Genomic DNA, 18,154 nt, shown 5'->3' on the forward strand with positions numbered 1-18,154 from the left:
TAAAGCAAACGCAAGGTAACAATACTGTGTAGGCCTTTGTTTACGAAATGAGACAATAGTCTGCATATTGTTAACAGCATTCTTGAAAATGAGAAACATAATGGTTGTAGACTTTTCTTCATATTTTTGGTGTTAGGCCCCCTATCTGTCATTTACATATCCTTCCTAAAACACCAAAGTGCGAATATTTCCAAACACCTAAATTAGTTAAAAATTTAGGACATGTTACAAAACTATATTTTCTAGAATTTCAGAGAGTAGGCTACTTTAAATATTGGCCGGTTGCGGTATTTTTCACACAGTGACGTTAACTAGGTGTATTATGTAGGCTATAGGAAAATGGACGGTAACTGCATGCAGTATATGAACGTGAGTAGCCTAGGCCTAATTAGGCCTACAACAAGTCAAACCTAGAATTTGAATTTTATCCTTTATGATACACCCCCCCCCAATAAATCCGTAGGCCTAGGCAGATCCCTGCACTAAACTTGAGTGGACTTTGGGCAAAGGCAACGGAAGGGGAAACTTGAGCCCGGGGGAGGGGGAGCTAGGCTCAGTGGAAAAGACAAATTTGATTTTAACAAAAATCATGGTCAAAAAATGAAAAGTATAATAATAGGCCTAAATTAAATGAGTTATTACAAGGCAATCACCGGAGGCAATCAGCATCATATTAGGAAGGGGGGGGGTTCGAGAAACAACACAATCAGCTGATCCAAGTCACTGGGCGCCCCTGGATGAGGTCACCCCTCATGACCTGGGTCACGCACCTCAAGTTATTAAATTTCCAAGCCGAGCGAGCCGAGTTGGCTTTCGATCCACTGTCTAATGTTTATTATTTTAGACTTTGATATTTATTTTCAAGATTTTCATCTTGCTATTCTGTTCAGCCACCACCACACATAACAACAACTTGAAATCAGAGCCGATTTTTGTTCTAGTTTTTGCACGTACACGTCGTCACTCGTCAGACTTTGTTGTGCGTTTAAGCTTACTCATACTGATCAAAATAACATGTCTGTTTTGGTCATCTTGGCGACTGGGGCGGAGGAGATGGAGACCGTGATACCTACAGATGTCCTGAGAAGGGCACAGGTAATATAATATGAATATCATGCCCTGAATTTTCTTTAGGCCTCACATTGCCAATATTAGTAACAGTAGAAATTTCAATTGAATGAACATCAACACACACTGCACGTTCGTTGTACGCCAGCGTATGCGACTGCGCGTGTGTATAAACGCGGTAGTCAATCCAGCCATGCCAACTCACTCGTGTCATGATAGTATTGTACATAGCCAATTTCGCCAAACGTTTGACAAACATTTAGCGATCACAAATGTTTGCCAAACGCTTATTTAAAAATGTTTAACAAACGCTTGGCTCCTTATCCGCTTTCTAAACAGTTTGGCTATAAATGTTTGACAAACATTGTGATCGGCAATTGTTTGACAAACATATTTTATTTAGCAATGTATATTAAATGAATTAAATAAATGTTTGGCAAACAATTAATAAATACGTTTTGTTAATAATTTGTAGAAACTGTTTGATAGTAACTTTTTTTAACATTAATCTTACGTTTTGTCAAGAAAATCATTAAATTGATGTTTGTAAATTTTCAGCAAATCCAAATGAACATTTTGACCAAAACACACATTTTTGATCAAAAGTCTCAATTTTGACTAAAAATTACATTTTGAGTTTGATTAAAAATCACATTTTTTTACCAAGAATCACATTTTTGATCCAAAATGACCAAAAATCAATTTTTTGACCAAAAATCATATTTTTTACCAAAAATCACATTTTTGACCAACATTTTTTTTTAAAAATCTTATTTTTGGCCAAAATCATAAAATAATCATAAAATAAACATAAAAGTGGATCCATATAGGCCTATTTCACAAATTTTGAATGAAATTTGAACACATTTTATAGCCACTTTTTCGGTCAAATTCTCGGTCAAAAATCCCATAAATAGATGCATATAAAAGGCCTATGCTCCAAAATAACCAATAATAATGTAAAAATGTGTTCATATAAAACTAAAATTTGTGGCTCAGTTGGAAATCTGTTAAAATATACATGCTCCGAAAATAACTCATAAATGTGTAAAAATGTTGCCTCCATTTGGGCTTAGTACTTTCAAAATTTTCTAATTCTGAGGGGGGCACATATTCCCCTCAGACACCCCCTGAGTGTGGAGTGTGCAGTGGTCCTTTGACCATAAATCCCTTCATTGAGGCTTTGATTGCGAGTTATTGAGCATGTGTGTTCATATTAAACTAAAATTTGCGGCTCAGTTGGAATTCTGGTAAAATATATGCTCCGAATATGAACCTACAAATGTGTAAAAATGTTGCACCAAATGGCTCCATTGGGGCTTCACTTTCAAAAATTTTGTCAGACACCCCCCTGTCGCGCAAGCGTGACTGCAAAGCTGACGCGCCGATGTGAAACCTTTTTAAAAACATTTTGCGTTCATACTTCAGCCCCCCGGGGGTCCTGCTTTCTGGGCACGCCCCTGATACATGTGATTTATCATGTAAAATTTCACGTCACATGGCTTTCAGAAAAAAAAACCACTCTGTTTGCTCTATCTGATCAACCTGAGTGCCCTAACCCCTGTTTATTAAATTATATGCAGAGCTTTGTGTTCCTTTTGAGTGCTGCTCTGCAGCAGCCAATGCTTTGATGCACTTATATGGCCCAATCAGATTACTCCACAATTGTTATGATTGTGAGACAATTGAATTAATTAGCCAATCAGAGAACCCTGTGTTTATGCTGTGTAGTACTTTCTCAAAATGTAAACAAGTGCCGCTCTTCTGTGCCAGCAAGTGTAGTGTATTTTGCAGTAATCCTTTGACGAGAGCATATTTTAACTCCGTGAGCACTACCTGCCGATCTAACATTGCCTCTGATTGGTCAATTACTGATATTTTCATTTTAATCACCAACCAGAATGGATATTTGTAAATAATTCACCCCAATTTTTTTGTGTGGTGAAATTATTCTAACAATGTTACTGATTGGGCCAATTGATAATGAAAACTTCTTTTTGGCCAATCGGCAGGTAGTTTGTGGTTTAAAAGCATTACATTGCATATTTTCTGCGATGACTTGTCTAGACTGTCTCTGATTGGCTACCGAATAGGGTGCAACTCTGCTAGTCTTATTACAAGACTGCCCTACCCCAACCATAAACTCTAAACTCCGTAAACAAGGACTGGACTTAAGTCTAGCAAGTTGCACCCTATTTGGTAATTGTACTGAGATGAGTTTTAAAACTGCATAAATCACAAATTAATTTGTTTCACCACATCAACTGTTATGTTGGCCTATATGTACAGCTGCATGTAAGTTAAATATTTCTGTTCATAATTGATAATTTCAGTTAAATGTGACTGTAGCTGGGCTGTCTGGAGCAGATCCAGTTGTATGCAGCAGGAGTGTCAAACTGGTCCCTGACAAGAGTCTGGATGATGCTGTTAAGGAAGTGAGTTTGAATAACTGAAATTGTATCTTTTTTTTAGCCTAAACAGTTTTCTTTTAGGCCCTTGAAAGCATGCTGGCATTTTACAAAAAGAAAGAGAAAGCAAAGAATTATGCCATTTTCAAGAAGCAACTACCGTATTTCGTCAAAAAACGCCCCCGGGGGTGTTACATTTTCCCAAGGGGGGCGGCGTTTATTCAAGGTCAATTTTAGACTTGCAATCAATCGGGGCAGTCGCGATTGCTTGCTGTTCCAGAAATTCCATAAAGAAATTTGCTATGATGGGGCTGACTGGGCTGCCCATCGCTGCGCCAAACCGTTGCCTATATGGCACCAAAATTCAAAATATGTGGTGGTTAATATAAATTCGAGGAGTTCGATGATATTATCAACTTCAAGTTTGGTACGCAACTTAAGATCTTTGTCTTCTACCAGTCTTTTTTTAATCACATCTAGGGCCTCCTTTATAGGCGTGTTTGTGAACAAGGATACCACGTCGTCCCGGCACGTCGTGCGAGTTAAAGATTTCATTGTCCTCAATACACACTCCACTTAGATCCTCCGCTAATTCTTTCGAATTTTTAACGTGGTGTTCTGTGGTACCGATCAAAGGATTGAGCAAATCGGCAAGGGCTTTGGATGTCTCATAGCCGAGGGAATCTGTATAATCGACGATTGGTCGTATTGGGTTATCTTGCTTGTGGATTTTTGTAGTACAATAGAGACGTGGTGTATTTGCCGTGGTAGGGTACAAAAGCTTATATTGTTTCTCATCAATTTTGTTCTCTTTCTTAACTCTAGCGAGAATGGCTGTTAGCTTTCGCTTGTACTTTGGGGTGGGGTCAGCTTTCAGTTTTTCATAAGTTCTTTCATCTTTCAACATTTCATGAACCTTTTCTTCGTAATCTACTTTGTCCAAGACTACAGTTGACCTACCCTTGTCTGCGCCCATAATCAAGATCGAATCATTTTTCTTGAGGGAATTGATGGCTAACCTCTCCTCTTTCGTGATGTTAGACTGAGGGGCTTCGCATTTTTAAGTACACCTACTACTTCAGCTCTAAGCGCCGGTCTTTCATCGGCAGGGATAAAACTGCATGCTTTTTCAGTGGCAACAATGAATTCTTCATTGGGAATCTGATCGCAACTTACCGCAAAATTAAGCCCTTTCTGCAGTATTTTCTCCTCCGGTTCCGACAGTTTATGCTTGGATAAGTTAGTCACCCGCTAAAATGACGAACTATGATCGAACTAGAAACACAGACTTCTGGTTCACTTCCGGGTTTCCAATCCAGATTTTCGCCAATTATTGACGCTATTATCAACCATGTGGGCAACTTGGTAAGCTTACTACATAAGATAGCATGGAAATATTGGCATTTTTGAAACATCTTGGTTGAAAAAAGTGGTGGGGGACGTTTATTTGAGGGGGGGGCGACTATTTGACGAAATACGGTAGGCAATTTTATTGTTACCCTATGGGAATGAGACAGGAAATGAGAGTTGTTGTCCTTTTGCCCTGTAGGGATATCCAAATTGCCAGGAGAATTCAGATTCAGATCACATCAGATTCAGATTTATTTTATTTCAAGTTGTGGCCCGTAGCCTTGTAGGCCAAATTACCGGTACAGGGGGTACATGAAATATACATTAAATTACAAAAACTAAAAGTTTTATAAAGTCAATCAAATTGGTAAAAGAAATTAATTGCACTTGCTGAGACAAAATCGGATTACATATGCAATGCAAAAGATTACAAATATGTATCACACAAATCACAAACCTCCACTAGACCATCATAGCTCTGCAAACACTCCAAAACTAACTCTCCCACCTGCATACTCATCCCACACATGCACACTCATAGTTGAGCACACACCTACCTCACGGTTGTTTGATGTATATAGAATTGGCTTCATTATTAACTAAATGCAAACTATAGATGGCGCTATTTATCCTAAATCATATTTCTTTATTTGCAAGGGGTAGGTGATTAATAATGCCATTAAAACAGCTGGAATAGGTGAAACAAGCAACAAGGAAATTTTATAAACATATTTCATCAAACAATAAAAGGAATGATCTGTATTAAAAGCTCGAAAGAGTAATTTCCAGTAACTAAATAGCACCACCTATTTTGTCATTTTATAGATACATTTTATATCCGAAAAAGCTATAAAAATGCTATAAAAGTGAATAATTTTGTAAAAGAGGGGAAATCAAAGTTGAGAATGACTCAAAAGCATCTGTATACATTAGCATGATATCACATTTAGCTGTTTAAGCCTAAACTTTGGTTGTACATGATGTTTTGTTTGAAAAACTAATAAATGATCCCATCAAACAACCGTGACCTACATCTCCACATATGCACACCTCACATACTTTCATACCCAGGCTATCAGGCCCAACCCACAAACCCATTCTGACAGGGCAGGGTGGTACTGCACAAGCTGTGAGGAAGTTTATAATCCACGGCATTTTTGCATAAAAGTTAAGCTCATTTTACTCACAAAACAATACCCGTAACCACCCGGGTATAAGCTCACCTTCAGGTATAAGCTCACCCCCTAATTTTCAAAACATTCTGGGAACAAGGGTGCACTCGGCTATAAGCCCAGTACTAAATTTTGACCAAGTTCTTAAATCAAATCAATGCTTTTCTTTCACATTTAAGAACAAATATAAAAAAATATCAGTTGATAATTAACATTCCACACTTAGAATTTTAAGAAATTGACATAGATGATAGAAATTACTGGTACATTGGGCATCTAAATTCAAGTACTAGCCCCTCCCCGGTTATAAGCCCACCCCCATTTTTGAAGTGAAATCTGCCATCTAGAGGGGTGGGCCTATACCCGAGTGGTTACGGTATTTGTTTATCTAGTTGTGTTTCTACTAAATGTGTGTAATTTGTATGTATTTTCACTTCACTTTTGTTTTCATACAGGGGCCCTATGATGCAGTAGTGTTACCTGGTGGTGGTGATGGTGCTAAAAATTTGGCAGCAGTAAGTTTGTTAACCGGCTAGCAAAATAACTTCTTTGACTTAAAGCCATATTATGACATTTGCTGAGAAGAACACCCTCAAAAAATTTTTTAATTCAGGTTTTTATACGATTGTAATGTACTTTAGTAAACAAAGATTCTCTGCAAAAATCAAGACTTTAGGTGCTGTAGTTTTGTCAAAATCTGTGATTTTGAATAAACCGCCGGAACCGTTGTTTTATTATTATGATGGAAATATTAGTTGAACGTGTATGTGTTGTTCATAACACAGTACTAAGGGGATAAATACATAGCTTAAGGCAGCTGTGTACTCTAGACATTGTTTCTTTCGCAAAATGAAGTTTTTTTGATATGTTTGTACTTTGTTATGTTTTTTATAAATACAAGGAATGAAAATCCAGATTTGTAAACTCCAACTGCAATATTTTAAGGATTTTATTTCACTGTTCCACTCGTGTTTGAAATTGAAAAGGAAAGAAAATCTTTGTTGAACCAGCAGGGTACACGCACGCAACAACGCATCGCGTTGCGTATCGCGCAATTTGTTAACACACAAATACGCTACGCATACGCCGACGCTTATCTGCATCTTGGCGCATCTTATGGAAACACCACGGAAGCACTGATTTCACAAAAACCTAGTGGTCAAATGGCTCCGTTTTAGCTGATAAAATGTGGGTTTTTTTTCAATTTCTTTCCCCCGATTTAAATATCAAGTTTCATTTCATTTCAATTTCAATTTTATTTATACACGGAAAAGAATGGATTTCGCTCAAACTTCTCAAGGGGCTGTGGATTTACCCGATGTTCACGTAATATAAGGTACAAAAACGAAAACTGCCGCATTCTCCTGTGAGATTCGATGAAAGTGCAAAATGTGACCACTTTAAACTTCAACAGCCATTATTTCAATGTTCATTTTCTCGGTAAAATGACGATTTAGGTACACGATAACTCAATAAAAACAGCATCTATAGGTAAGCAAATATGATCATCGTAAAAAGCATGATCGACTCAAGAAACGGTTTTCTCATTTTTTGTTTTGGTCTATTTCGATTTTAGGCATCATTTTGTGCAAATAGGCGTTTGTGAATTTAAAAATGTTCAATTTGATGCCTTATATGGTCAATATAAAAAAAAATAAGGCCAATATCAAAAAAATTAAAAAAACGTTTTTGGAATGGAGATTGAGCTAAAAACAAAATAAAATATTTTGGAAAGAGTGTTTTTTTGTTATGATGTAGCTAACAAATATTGCCAAAAACTCACCTTTTTGTGATTTTCTTCATAATTGTTGTTTTTACCCCAAATCTGTATTTATATTAAGATTTATTGATGTCTTGCCTTCATAAAAATGTATACTTTTATATGTCTTATGCTGAATAATTACAAAGTTATTGCACTTTTACTACATGCATGTCTGAGAGTACACAGCCTCCTTATGGTTGTCCCCATTGATTTTTGGACAAGAGGATAAGTGCTTATTTCGAACACTGATCATGGCTTCGGCTTCACCCACTATGACACTTCACACACAATAATAACTAACAGTATCTCCTTTTTTCTGTGTTTCCTTATCTGTAGTCAGAAAAAGTGAAAAAGATCTTGCAGGAACAAGAAGCTGGTGGACGTATCATAGGTGCTATCTGCGCAGGTGAGTTCATGCTCATCTATCAGGGCACAGTTCTTTAACCCCAATACATTTGTACATTCATTGAATGACCTTTAAAAATTTAAGTACGAAAACTCATACTTTGAAGTTTGAGGTTAAATTTTGAACTGTAATTGTTAAATGGAGGTTATTGAACTATGTCATTGGGATGAGGCCATTGTGGTCCATAGTGATACAAAGCTACTGCGGAGTACATTTCAGTATGTTGCAGTAAGGCAGTATTGTTGTAAAATAAGGAGGAATTTTACCTATGGTTATTAGCACAAATGACCTTATGTACTGAGCAAAAGGGTCACATTTTCTGCCATTTGGTATATCAAAAGGTCTATGGAATGACCTCTCATGGCCAATTTTGGTATATGGATGGGTCATTTTTCAAAATCTTCCCAATTTTGTCAGAAAAAAAACCACAATTTTGTCTAACTGTAGCAAAAATGTTCGAAATTTGCAAATAGTTTAGGAAAATTGTAAAAAACTTTTAACCAAATAGTATTAAATTTGGGCGAAATATTTGATTTTTGGTATAGTGATGGGTCCAAATTTCTTGGAAAATTGGTATATTTCAAATTCTCAGTGGCAAACCCCTACACAAACCAAACTTAAAAGTATTCACCCCAGGAATTATCTAGGATAAGGTCAGCATGTGTTGCATCAGTAGCTATTGGGCTTCAGTGCAGTCTTAGGGATTCAATCATGTTTAACAACGATGCATCGGCATCATGAAAAGTTTTTTCAATGATAAAAAACAACTTTTTAAGCACTTAAAAAAAATTAGCAAGCAAGAAAACAAAATGTAAGCAGGACTAGAATGCAAATAGTACTAGAAATAGCAGACACCCTTACACTTACAGTCTTCTGTACAATTGTTGAGTCTAGATATACCTTGAAATATAGTATCCTTTTAAAAATAACTTTTGTATTTTAGGTCCAACTGCATTGCTAAGTCATGGGATAGCTAAAGGCAAAAAAGTAACATCACATCCAGGAGTCAAAGACAAAATGGAAGGCAGTGGTAAGTCATGGCTGCAGCAAAACTTACAATAGATCTTTTCAAATCAAAGTTTTTATGAAAACATCTGTTTGTTTATGATGTCCCACGCTTATAGTTGTGGGTCATCATGCAGCTGCTGGGTGCAGCACTAATGCTAGTTGCCATGGTTGCGCTTATATGAATTTACTAAAGTGGATTATGTTGCACCTGGTGCACATGTTCAGATGTTGATTTGAAAAGGTCTATCGGTCAACAATTTGATATTTTGGTCAGTGGGTTGACTGTAAAAAATTGTAATATTTGACAATTTGAGCAGTCAATATTTACCAAACTTTTGACAATATTTGAGAAAATTATTAAATTTTGTTATTTTTACAGTAGTCTGTCACAGACAGGCACAGACAAACAGTTGTCAGGCATAAAACATACGAGGGGGTATCAAAGGTTTTGAAATGCCCAGAAGTGAAAGACTATATCAATGAAATTTTGTCAGTGCAATCACTGGTCCTTATGTACACTATGGTGCAAAAATGGTTATAAGTATGTTTACTTTTTCTACAGGTGGCGCTAGATGCCAATAACCTGCTGCCCCAGTTACTGCGCATAAACTGCAAGATTGAGAAAATTGAGGCAAGCAGCGTTATTAAGATCCTGCTTTTGAAGGGTTGCAGTGCCTAGAAAATCGATGATGAAATGAAAGTGAAAATGAAATCTTCGGTGGTGATTGTGATATGTCACTGTTGCTTTTTGGGAAAGGAATTTTTATTTCATCACAGATTTTCTGGGCACTGTAACCCTTACAATGGAACTTAATCACGCTGCATGCCTCAATTTTCTCCATTTTGCTGGTTATGCGATTACATAGGCAGGTACTGACATCTAGCGCCTGTAAAAAAAGTAAACATAATTATGAGACCATTTTTGCACCATAGTGTACATAAGGACCAGTGATTGCACTGACAAAATTTCATTGATATAGCTCTTTCACTTCTGTGCGATTTCAAAAACCTTTTGATACCCCCTCGTATGTTGCAAATATATACAGTTACCTGTCAAATACAGGCCTGTCCACAAGAAGACACACAGACAGGTAGACAGTTGACTGTCACTGGTGCAGACAGACAGTTGCAAAGACACACAGACAGTTGACAGTCACTGGTGCAGACAGACAGTTCCTATCAAAGACAGGTACAGACAGACATGCGCAGACAGATGTCTGCCTACAGACAGGCAACTGACAAAGTATGGCAATTTCATCACTTTGCTTTGTCAAAATAAATGTGTACTTTCAATAGCTGCAGTATAGTTTCCAAAACTTCCTAAAAATCCTCAATTACTGAGGGGCTGTGCAATAATTATGAGCCCTGGGGGAACCTTTTATTTCATCATTTGTTTGTTTAGAGTGATAGGGACAGGTCCTACTGTGTTGTTGCCATGTCATGATGAGACATTGCATTGCTATAATAGTAAATTATATCTAACTATGAACGCCTTAAAGCGAGCTTCAGACTCCGTATTGTACGTACAATATTGTATGTACAATACTTTTTGTGACGTCAAAAAGTATTACATGTGCAATAAATATACGTGCCACGACTAGTTGAATCAGATTAAATAACGCGCTGTAACCCTGACGGTTCATTGTTTGCTAAATCCAAGCGAGGACACCAGAAAATCTATGCAAGATAAATTTCTACTGCTGCTGATGAAAAATCCTAGAGTGCGTTTTGAGGTTTTTTCTGCACTTTACCAGTAGGCCTAATAAATTCATGCTTTTACTCACTGCTCATCTGATCCACTTTACCAGGAAACTAAATACCGATGCTCCTTAGTTTTTCCCTGACTTTCCAGACATAATTATGAGTAAACATCAAATTTAATGTTTACAAAACAATTAAATATATATACATTCGTTTGCATTTTGTACATAAATATTAATATTAATAATGTACAAACATTAAAAAGGGGGGCCTAAGAGTATGTCTATCTTTAATCATATACTAATTCCGCCATGCCCAAACATATTTTATATATATGAAATCGTGTAATGGCACCCAAATTCCAATAAAAAACAAAAACAAATTTGTTATCAAATACACTAGGCCTATACATTGTATTACAGGAATTTAATAGATGGTGCATTTTAATAAATAAATAAATTAACACGGGTAATGGACTATAAATATATGGCAATACCGGATTAACCACAGAGCCAGTGTATAAAGAAATTAATTACAATTAAAACAAATTAAATGAGAAAATGAAAGCAAGGACATTTGGTGTTCAAAGTATTGTTTTAGAATGCGAAGGAGTCCTAAATGTTATCCTGACCCAGGACACTGATTAATATAAATTCGACCCATAGTTATTTTATCTACTTTTGCCAGCATTCAACCTGTTCAATGTGATTTGTGCCTATTTTTAATACAATTCCGAAATCTGACGTATCAATGTTGTATCGTCCACAAACTATGATCCGAGACTATTTCATTTGACACGGTTTTATGGATTTCAAAAGATCGGTCCTATAATAGATATCGATTAGAGAATTACAGCAATCCTCTTGACAATCAACCAATCAGAGAGACATATTTCAGAATTATGTTCGTATAGTTGAAACTCTTTCAACTCTGAAATATATATTTCAAGTAATCTCGTTTCACATTAACACGTTTATGGATGTATTGGGATGATCATAGGTAGGTCTCTAACAGGCCTTCTCAACTAGTTTATTTGAAGCGCCAACTGGAAAATTTCTGTGATCATGAAGTGCCAAAATGTTTAAGGGCGCCTGAGGACTTTGTGAGTTAGAGCGGGCGCATAGCGGGTACGGTGTAGTGTTGAAGCTTTATCGGGGGTCCAGGGGGCAGCGCCCCCGGAAGCTCTGGGATTTTAAGGTTTTTTAAAGGCCCAGATTGAGTATTTTCACCTCTTTTTGTTCAAGATTTATGTGAAAAAAATATTACAATTACCGTGCGCCACTTTGTGCGCCACTTCGACTGACTCCAAGCGCCTGCAAGTGGCGCGCGCGCCACCAGTTGAGAAGGCCTGGTCTATAACATACACCATCATAACATGCCTCAACGATATCAACATGTAAAAAGCTGTTGCAAATTCATAACACAACATGTTATTATGTATAATGTTATATGCCAAAACTTTAAAAAACAATAAAAATATCAGTATCAATCAAATCAAAACCAGAATAAATACATAGGCCTACAAATAATACTTAAGAAATCAATATATGACTAAATGTCAGTATAAATGAATCGCTAAATCAATTAATCAATCAGTAATCAATCAATCAATCAATAAATAAATAAATAAACAAATAGGCCTAAATAAATAAATCTATAAATAAATAAATAAGAACTGAATGTGCCATTTATATTATTATTACAATTTTAATATTATTAATATCGTTAGTATTAATAGGCCTTTTAATATTAATATCAATCAACCAATCAATCAATAAATAAATAAATAAACAAATAAATAAATAAACAAATAGGCCTAAATAAATAAATCTATAAATAAATAAATAAGAACTGAATGCGCCATTAATATTATTATTACAATTTTAATATCATTAATATCGTTAGTATTAATAGGCCTTTTAATATTAAGTACAGGTGAATACAAAAAGACATAAAAAGATGTTCATCATTCTGTGCACGAACACTCAATAAATTTACCACTCTTAGAAATTTGGCAACTACGTATCAATTAAGCAACCAATGATTGTAGCACAATATATATTTTCCCGGTACATACTATTTATTGCACGTGTAATACTTTTTGACGTCATTAAAAAGTATTGTACATACAATATTGTACGCATAATCACGGAGTCTGAAGCGCTTTACAGGGGCGTAGCAAGAGCCTCGGGTGCCCATTGACAAGGAGCAGTGTGGGGCCCGGGCCCTACAGTATCCTTTATTAGCCCTTATTTCATTTTTGGTTTTGCTCGTGGCCCCTGAAGTCTCGGCCCCTGGACTCCTCCATCCTGTACACCTGCTTGCTACACACCTGAGCCTAAATGAACTTGGATTTCCAACATGTATACTTCTACCCATACAGGTCAGTACACATACAGTGAAGACAGAGTTGTACGTGATGGACAGCTGATTACAAGCAGAGGACCCGGCACAGCATTTGAGTTTGCATTGGCATTGGTGGAGGCTCTCAAAGGCAAAGACACAGTGGATAAGATTGTACCACCTATGCTTGTCAAGTTGTAATCAAGGCAAGGGAAACACATTAATAGGTGTGGAATTGGGGCATTCCACTTGAAACTCACACTACCCCTGTAGAAGATTTTGGAAATATATTCCACAGGGGGAGTATGTTTGTCAAATGTAACTGGTCAGGGTTAAACATTTTGAAACCCATACTCCCCCTGTGTTATGGCTTTACCTTGTCTTCCACGACTGGAGTGAGTATTTCTAATAGAAGTTACCCAATTGTCTAGTCTATTCAAAATTCATACCTCCCTCTGTGGAAGACTTAAGCTAAATCTTCCACAGGGGGTAGAGTGGAGTTTAAATGGAATAGCCCATTATGTCTTTGACAGTTTGACAACAAACTGGTAGTGATTTATGGGTTACACTAGCTTCCAGAGAAGTATGGCACTCTCTTGCTCTGATTGGCTGATGTTAATGTGTGATATCCGGTCATGATGCTTTGCCGCATAATCGGCCAAGCATATTACCGGTCAGTTGTTATGACTGAATCAGCCAATAAGATCTTCACATTCATTTTTACGCTGTGTTGTACGCTCACCACGGTAAAAAGAGTGCCTTATTTCTCTCGAAGCTAGTGTAGTATTTGCCAACTTCATAGCAGAGTGTGCTATATTTTCACTGCATTATTCGCATCATAATTCGAGTGTAAGTACCAAACCTGAGACGCTTAGTTATATTTGTCTCAGACCAAACTAACCACTTCACATCCAAGTTCAGTCTTAATAATGTGCTATATTTGCACTTATCTTGGTTACTCCTTCTACGAAATAATTACATGAAGGATCGACCCTTATCTTGATCATCAAAGGCTAGACTGATTTAGTGGCTCAATATGTAAGCAAAATGTGTTACTCTCTATAGATAATGAGACAAGAGATTTGTTTATATCAATGGCGCCCTCTGTTGTTCCTTGACAGTCCAGAAGCATCGTAACATCGTTGTGATATTGACAAATAGAAACCAAGTACTGTAAAAGTGGAAATTTTTGCACAATTAATTGTTCGCGCTTTGCCAATTTTGTACTGTTTCCCTTGTTTTTAAATTCTTGATTCTAAGTTTCCTTACATTGACCTATACACAAAAGGAATACATTTGTGCATTGTTATTTTCGCGGTAGCAGCTTGGAATGCGAAAAGCACAAAAATAAATGTAGTGCAAAAATTTCCACTTTGCTGGACAGAATCAAAGTCTAAGCATCTGTATTGTTGTATTCTGACAAGAGGTGTTGGCATCACAGACTACTAGCACTTTGGTCTGGGGCGGACATTTTATAAATGAATTTAGAAGAGCAGCAATGACACCACTTGCATTACATTCCAGATGTTAAATCTACATCATATGCAAAATTTGAGGAAAAATGAACGAGTCCGTTTTATTTTAGGGCCATTTGTCTATAACTGGTCTTTACATGTAGCCCTATGGAGAGAGTGCCTGTTGAGGGCGCTATATAACCCCCATTTTAGGAACAAAAATGTGATTTTAAAAAAACGGACACGTTCGAATTTTCTAAAATTTTCAGAGTATGTAGTATGAACATGTAGAAATATAATCAAGTAGTTGCCCTACCTGCTCTTCTCCGAAAAAATAAAAAGTCCTATACCTCAATGATAATGAAACCTAGGTGTATTATACTACAGACCATGTATCAACAGTCAAAGTCCCCGTCTATTGTATGCTATGAATTCTCGCATATTCATGAGGGCCGATTGTTTGATTGTGCTGTGTCTAACAATCACGCCAGCATTACGTGCCTTCGCGTATACACGGTAGAGCTTTGCGTACCTTCGCGATTACGTGATAGATCGTAAATATATGCGATAAGTGCATCACAGTTTTGCCTGTCGCATTTCATGGAACAGTCTGCCCTCATTATCGGGTGATGCTGAGACTTTGACTGCTTGTTCGCAGTCTGTTATCTTTTTCGTCCATGCTTGGCATATACTACGTAATTTGGTTACTCCTTGGATCGATGTTTGCCAATGAAATATGGTGGCATTTGAATATTCTATATGTATATTTATTTTTAATATTGACAGGAGAGAGGTTTTAATGAGAAGCTTGTTGGACATGTAAGACATGCAAGCTATAAACAATTATGATGTTAACTTAGTTGAATATTTTATGATGTTAACTTAGTTGAATATTATGTTTGAAGCAAATCACTGGAAGAGTGTTTTGAAAAGCAGTGACATGTATGGACATTTGATGTTTTATTTATGTATCTACTGAACAGGGTGCGAGTCAGAGGGGGCAAAATTTGCCAATTTGTTCCGCAGATACATTACTAAAATGACTTCACCGGGGCAAACGTGTGTGAAGCGCTTGAAAATTTGCAATTTTAATACTAAAATCTGATAAAGTAAGGACAGTTGTGGCCTCAACCGGACAACTTTTGGACAATTTCGTCACGGTATTTCGAGCCCCCCTGTTCATGACCAGTCCCCCCTGGCATAATGTTTCAAGTGTGGTGTCCTCAGAAAGGGGTGATACATGGAAGTGTGTGTCAGACAATATCAACCATTATTTAATGTAATATTTTTTAGACCATTTCTATAATTGGCACTTTCCTGCCATTTTGGGGTGAACATTGACCACATCAATATCATATATTATACAAATATTAACTGTCTATGAGTGTGATGGTCGAAATATAATCACGAGGTGAAAGATGGATTGTTCCATTCCACGAGCCGTTTTTCGACCATTTGCTAATTTAAGACAGTTAATATTTGTTTTATATCACTCATGCATAAATTCTATTACTAAAATACTATTTAAGGTAGGAAATACATTTTTTCATCAACATAACACCATGTTTTGCCGTGATATACTTCACATTTTGGGGCCCAACCCATAACTAAATCGGCGAGTCCAAGAGTCATCGCACGGCTTGGCGCAGGCGCACTACGGCAGAGCACTATGATGGTAAAGACTATCACACTGAGAGGGTGATAGTAAAAATGATAAATGTTAATCAACCAATGAACTGTGTAGAATTTATGTATGAGTGATATAACATAAAATAACAAAATTGTGGTCAAGAGAAGGGTATCAAGTTATAAAAAAAAGCAAGTTAAAGAATGGCATGATATTGATGTTCACCTCATCAGCGGCAGGAAAGTGCCAGTTATAGGAATGGTCTATGATAGATTAGATACAAATATGCATGTACACATGTTTAAAAAAATTCTGAATTAAGATTAATAACAACAACTCTGAAAATCTGTGGCATGGTGATCTCAGTACTGTAGATACCAAGACTATACAGAAATATTCTATTTTAAAATTATATTGCTTGTAATGGGTTGTTTACAGGTTATTAAATTGGTATAAAATACCAATACAAAGAATATGATAATGTGGCTCTATTCTGTTTATTACTATACTTACTCAAAATAACTTTTAATATTACTGGATCTTGGGCTGGATTGGCCAACACTAGTATTCATATATTATTTTGTACTCTATATACATGTAATTGTCAAAACATTTGTGTTAAGTAATAAGTAATGAAGTAGCAACTTTTGTTGTAAAATGCTTTTAAGCAACTCTGCCTCAAGCACTACCCCCGCCACACAGACACACAAACTGCAAAGAAAACTGACAATTAATATTTATTCTCTCTTGCCCTGGGTATTTACATACAGCTCAATGCAATAGCCCCCTCTAGTGGTCAACATAGAATCTAACAACACCCATACACCACAAAAGTATTAGGAGGGCAGTAGACAGCATGTTTAAAGGTTTTCTATAAAAATTATTTTAATTCTAGTTTTCTTGTGTGTGGCATGATAATGTCCTTGATGCCTTAACCCTAACACCAGTAAAAACCACAAAATACCACGATGAAAAATTCATAACATGCATGCATCCCAGGGTCTGGCGATGGCGCAATCACCGAAGTGTGATATGCTCACGGAATTGCGGGCCGGGCAGCAATAACCCGAGCAGCTACCGGTCCGCGATCGTTCTCTTGGCATGCAAGGGGTCTAAGGTTCGAATCGGGGGTGCCAAGTCAAAAATTCTTCTTCTTCTTGAAAAATTCGGATCTTCTCTGACTTCCGATACCAAAAAGCATGGGTCAATGTTAGGGTTAAAAAAGATGTATTTTTCCAGATTAGAGTGTCCATTACCCCTAACACCAGTAAAAACCACAAAATACCACGATGAAAAATTCATAACATGCATGCATCCCAGGGTCTCGATGACGCAATCACCGAAGTGTGATATGCTCACGGAATTGCTGGCGGGCAGCAATAACCCGAGCAGCTACCGGTCCGCGATCGTTAAGCTTGGCATGCGAGGGGTCAAAGGTTCGAATCCCGGGGGGTGCCAAGTCAAAAATTCTTCTTCTTCTTGAAAAATTCGGATCTTCTCTGACTTCCGATACCAAAAAGCATGGGTCAATGTTAGGGTTAAAAAAGATGTATTTTTCCAGATTAGAGTGTCCATTACCCTAACACCAGTAAAAACCACAAAATACCACGATGAAAAATTCATAACATGCATGCATCCCAGGGTCTGCGATGACGCAATCACCCGGAGTGTGATATGCTCACGGAATTGCTGGCGGGCAGCAATAACCCGAGCAGCTACCGGTCCGCGATCGTTCGCTTGGCATGCGAGGGGTCAGGGGTTCGAATCCCGGGGGTGCCAAGTCAAAATTCTTCTTCTTCTTGAAAAATTTGGATCTTCTCTGACTTCCGATACCAAAAAGCATGGGTCAGTGTTA

General features: G+C 37.1%; 1 protein-coding gene across 1 annotated transcript; it reads left to right on the forward strand.

The window, feature by feature from the left end:
* Nucleotides 1-768: 768 nt before the first annotated feature.
* Nucleotides 769-16,104, forward strand: LOC140160765 (Parkinson disease protein 7 homolog). Its single transcript, XM_072184064.1, has 6 exons — nucleotides 769-1,095; nucleotides 3,402-3,503; nucleotides 6,454-6,513; nucleotides 8,097-8,166; nucleotides 9,110-9,196; nucleotides 13,259-16,104. Exons 1-6 carry the CDS (start codon nucleotides 1,015-1,017, stop codon nucleotides 13,417-13,419), a joined length of 561 nt encoding a protein of 186 aa, XP_072040165.1. The 5' UTR covers nucleotides 769-1,014; the 3' UTR covers nucleotides 13,420-16,104.
* Nucleotides 16,105-18,154: the final 2,050 nt, after the last annotated feature.

The sequence above is a fragment of the Amphiura filiformis genome, chromosome 9 (assembly GCF_039555335.1).
Source record: "Amphiura filiformis chromosome 9, Afil_fr2py, whole genome shotgun sequence".
In the NCBI taxonomy this organism is placed as follows: domain Eukaryota; kingdom Metazoa; phylum Echinodermata; class Ophiuroidea; order Amphilepidida; family Amphiuridae; genus Amphiura; species Amphiura filiformis.

Excerpts from the sequence above, each read along its gene's own strand:
- LOC140160765 (XM_072184064.1), top strand. The coding sequence starts at position 1,015 with ATGTCTGTTTTGGTCATCTTGGCGACTGGGGCGGAGGAGATGGAGACC. Across the intron at positions 6,514-8,096 it reads GTGCTAAAAATTTGGCAGCA|TCAGAAAAAGTGAAAAAGAT; the intron begins GTAAGTTTGTTA and ends CCTTATCTGTAG. Across the intron at positions 8,167-9,109 it reads CATAGGTGCTATCTGCGCAG|GTCCAACTGCATTGCTAAGT; the intron begins GTGAGTTCATGC and ends TTTGTATTTTAG.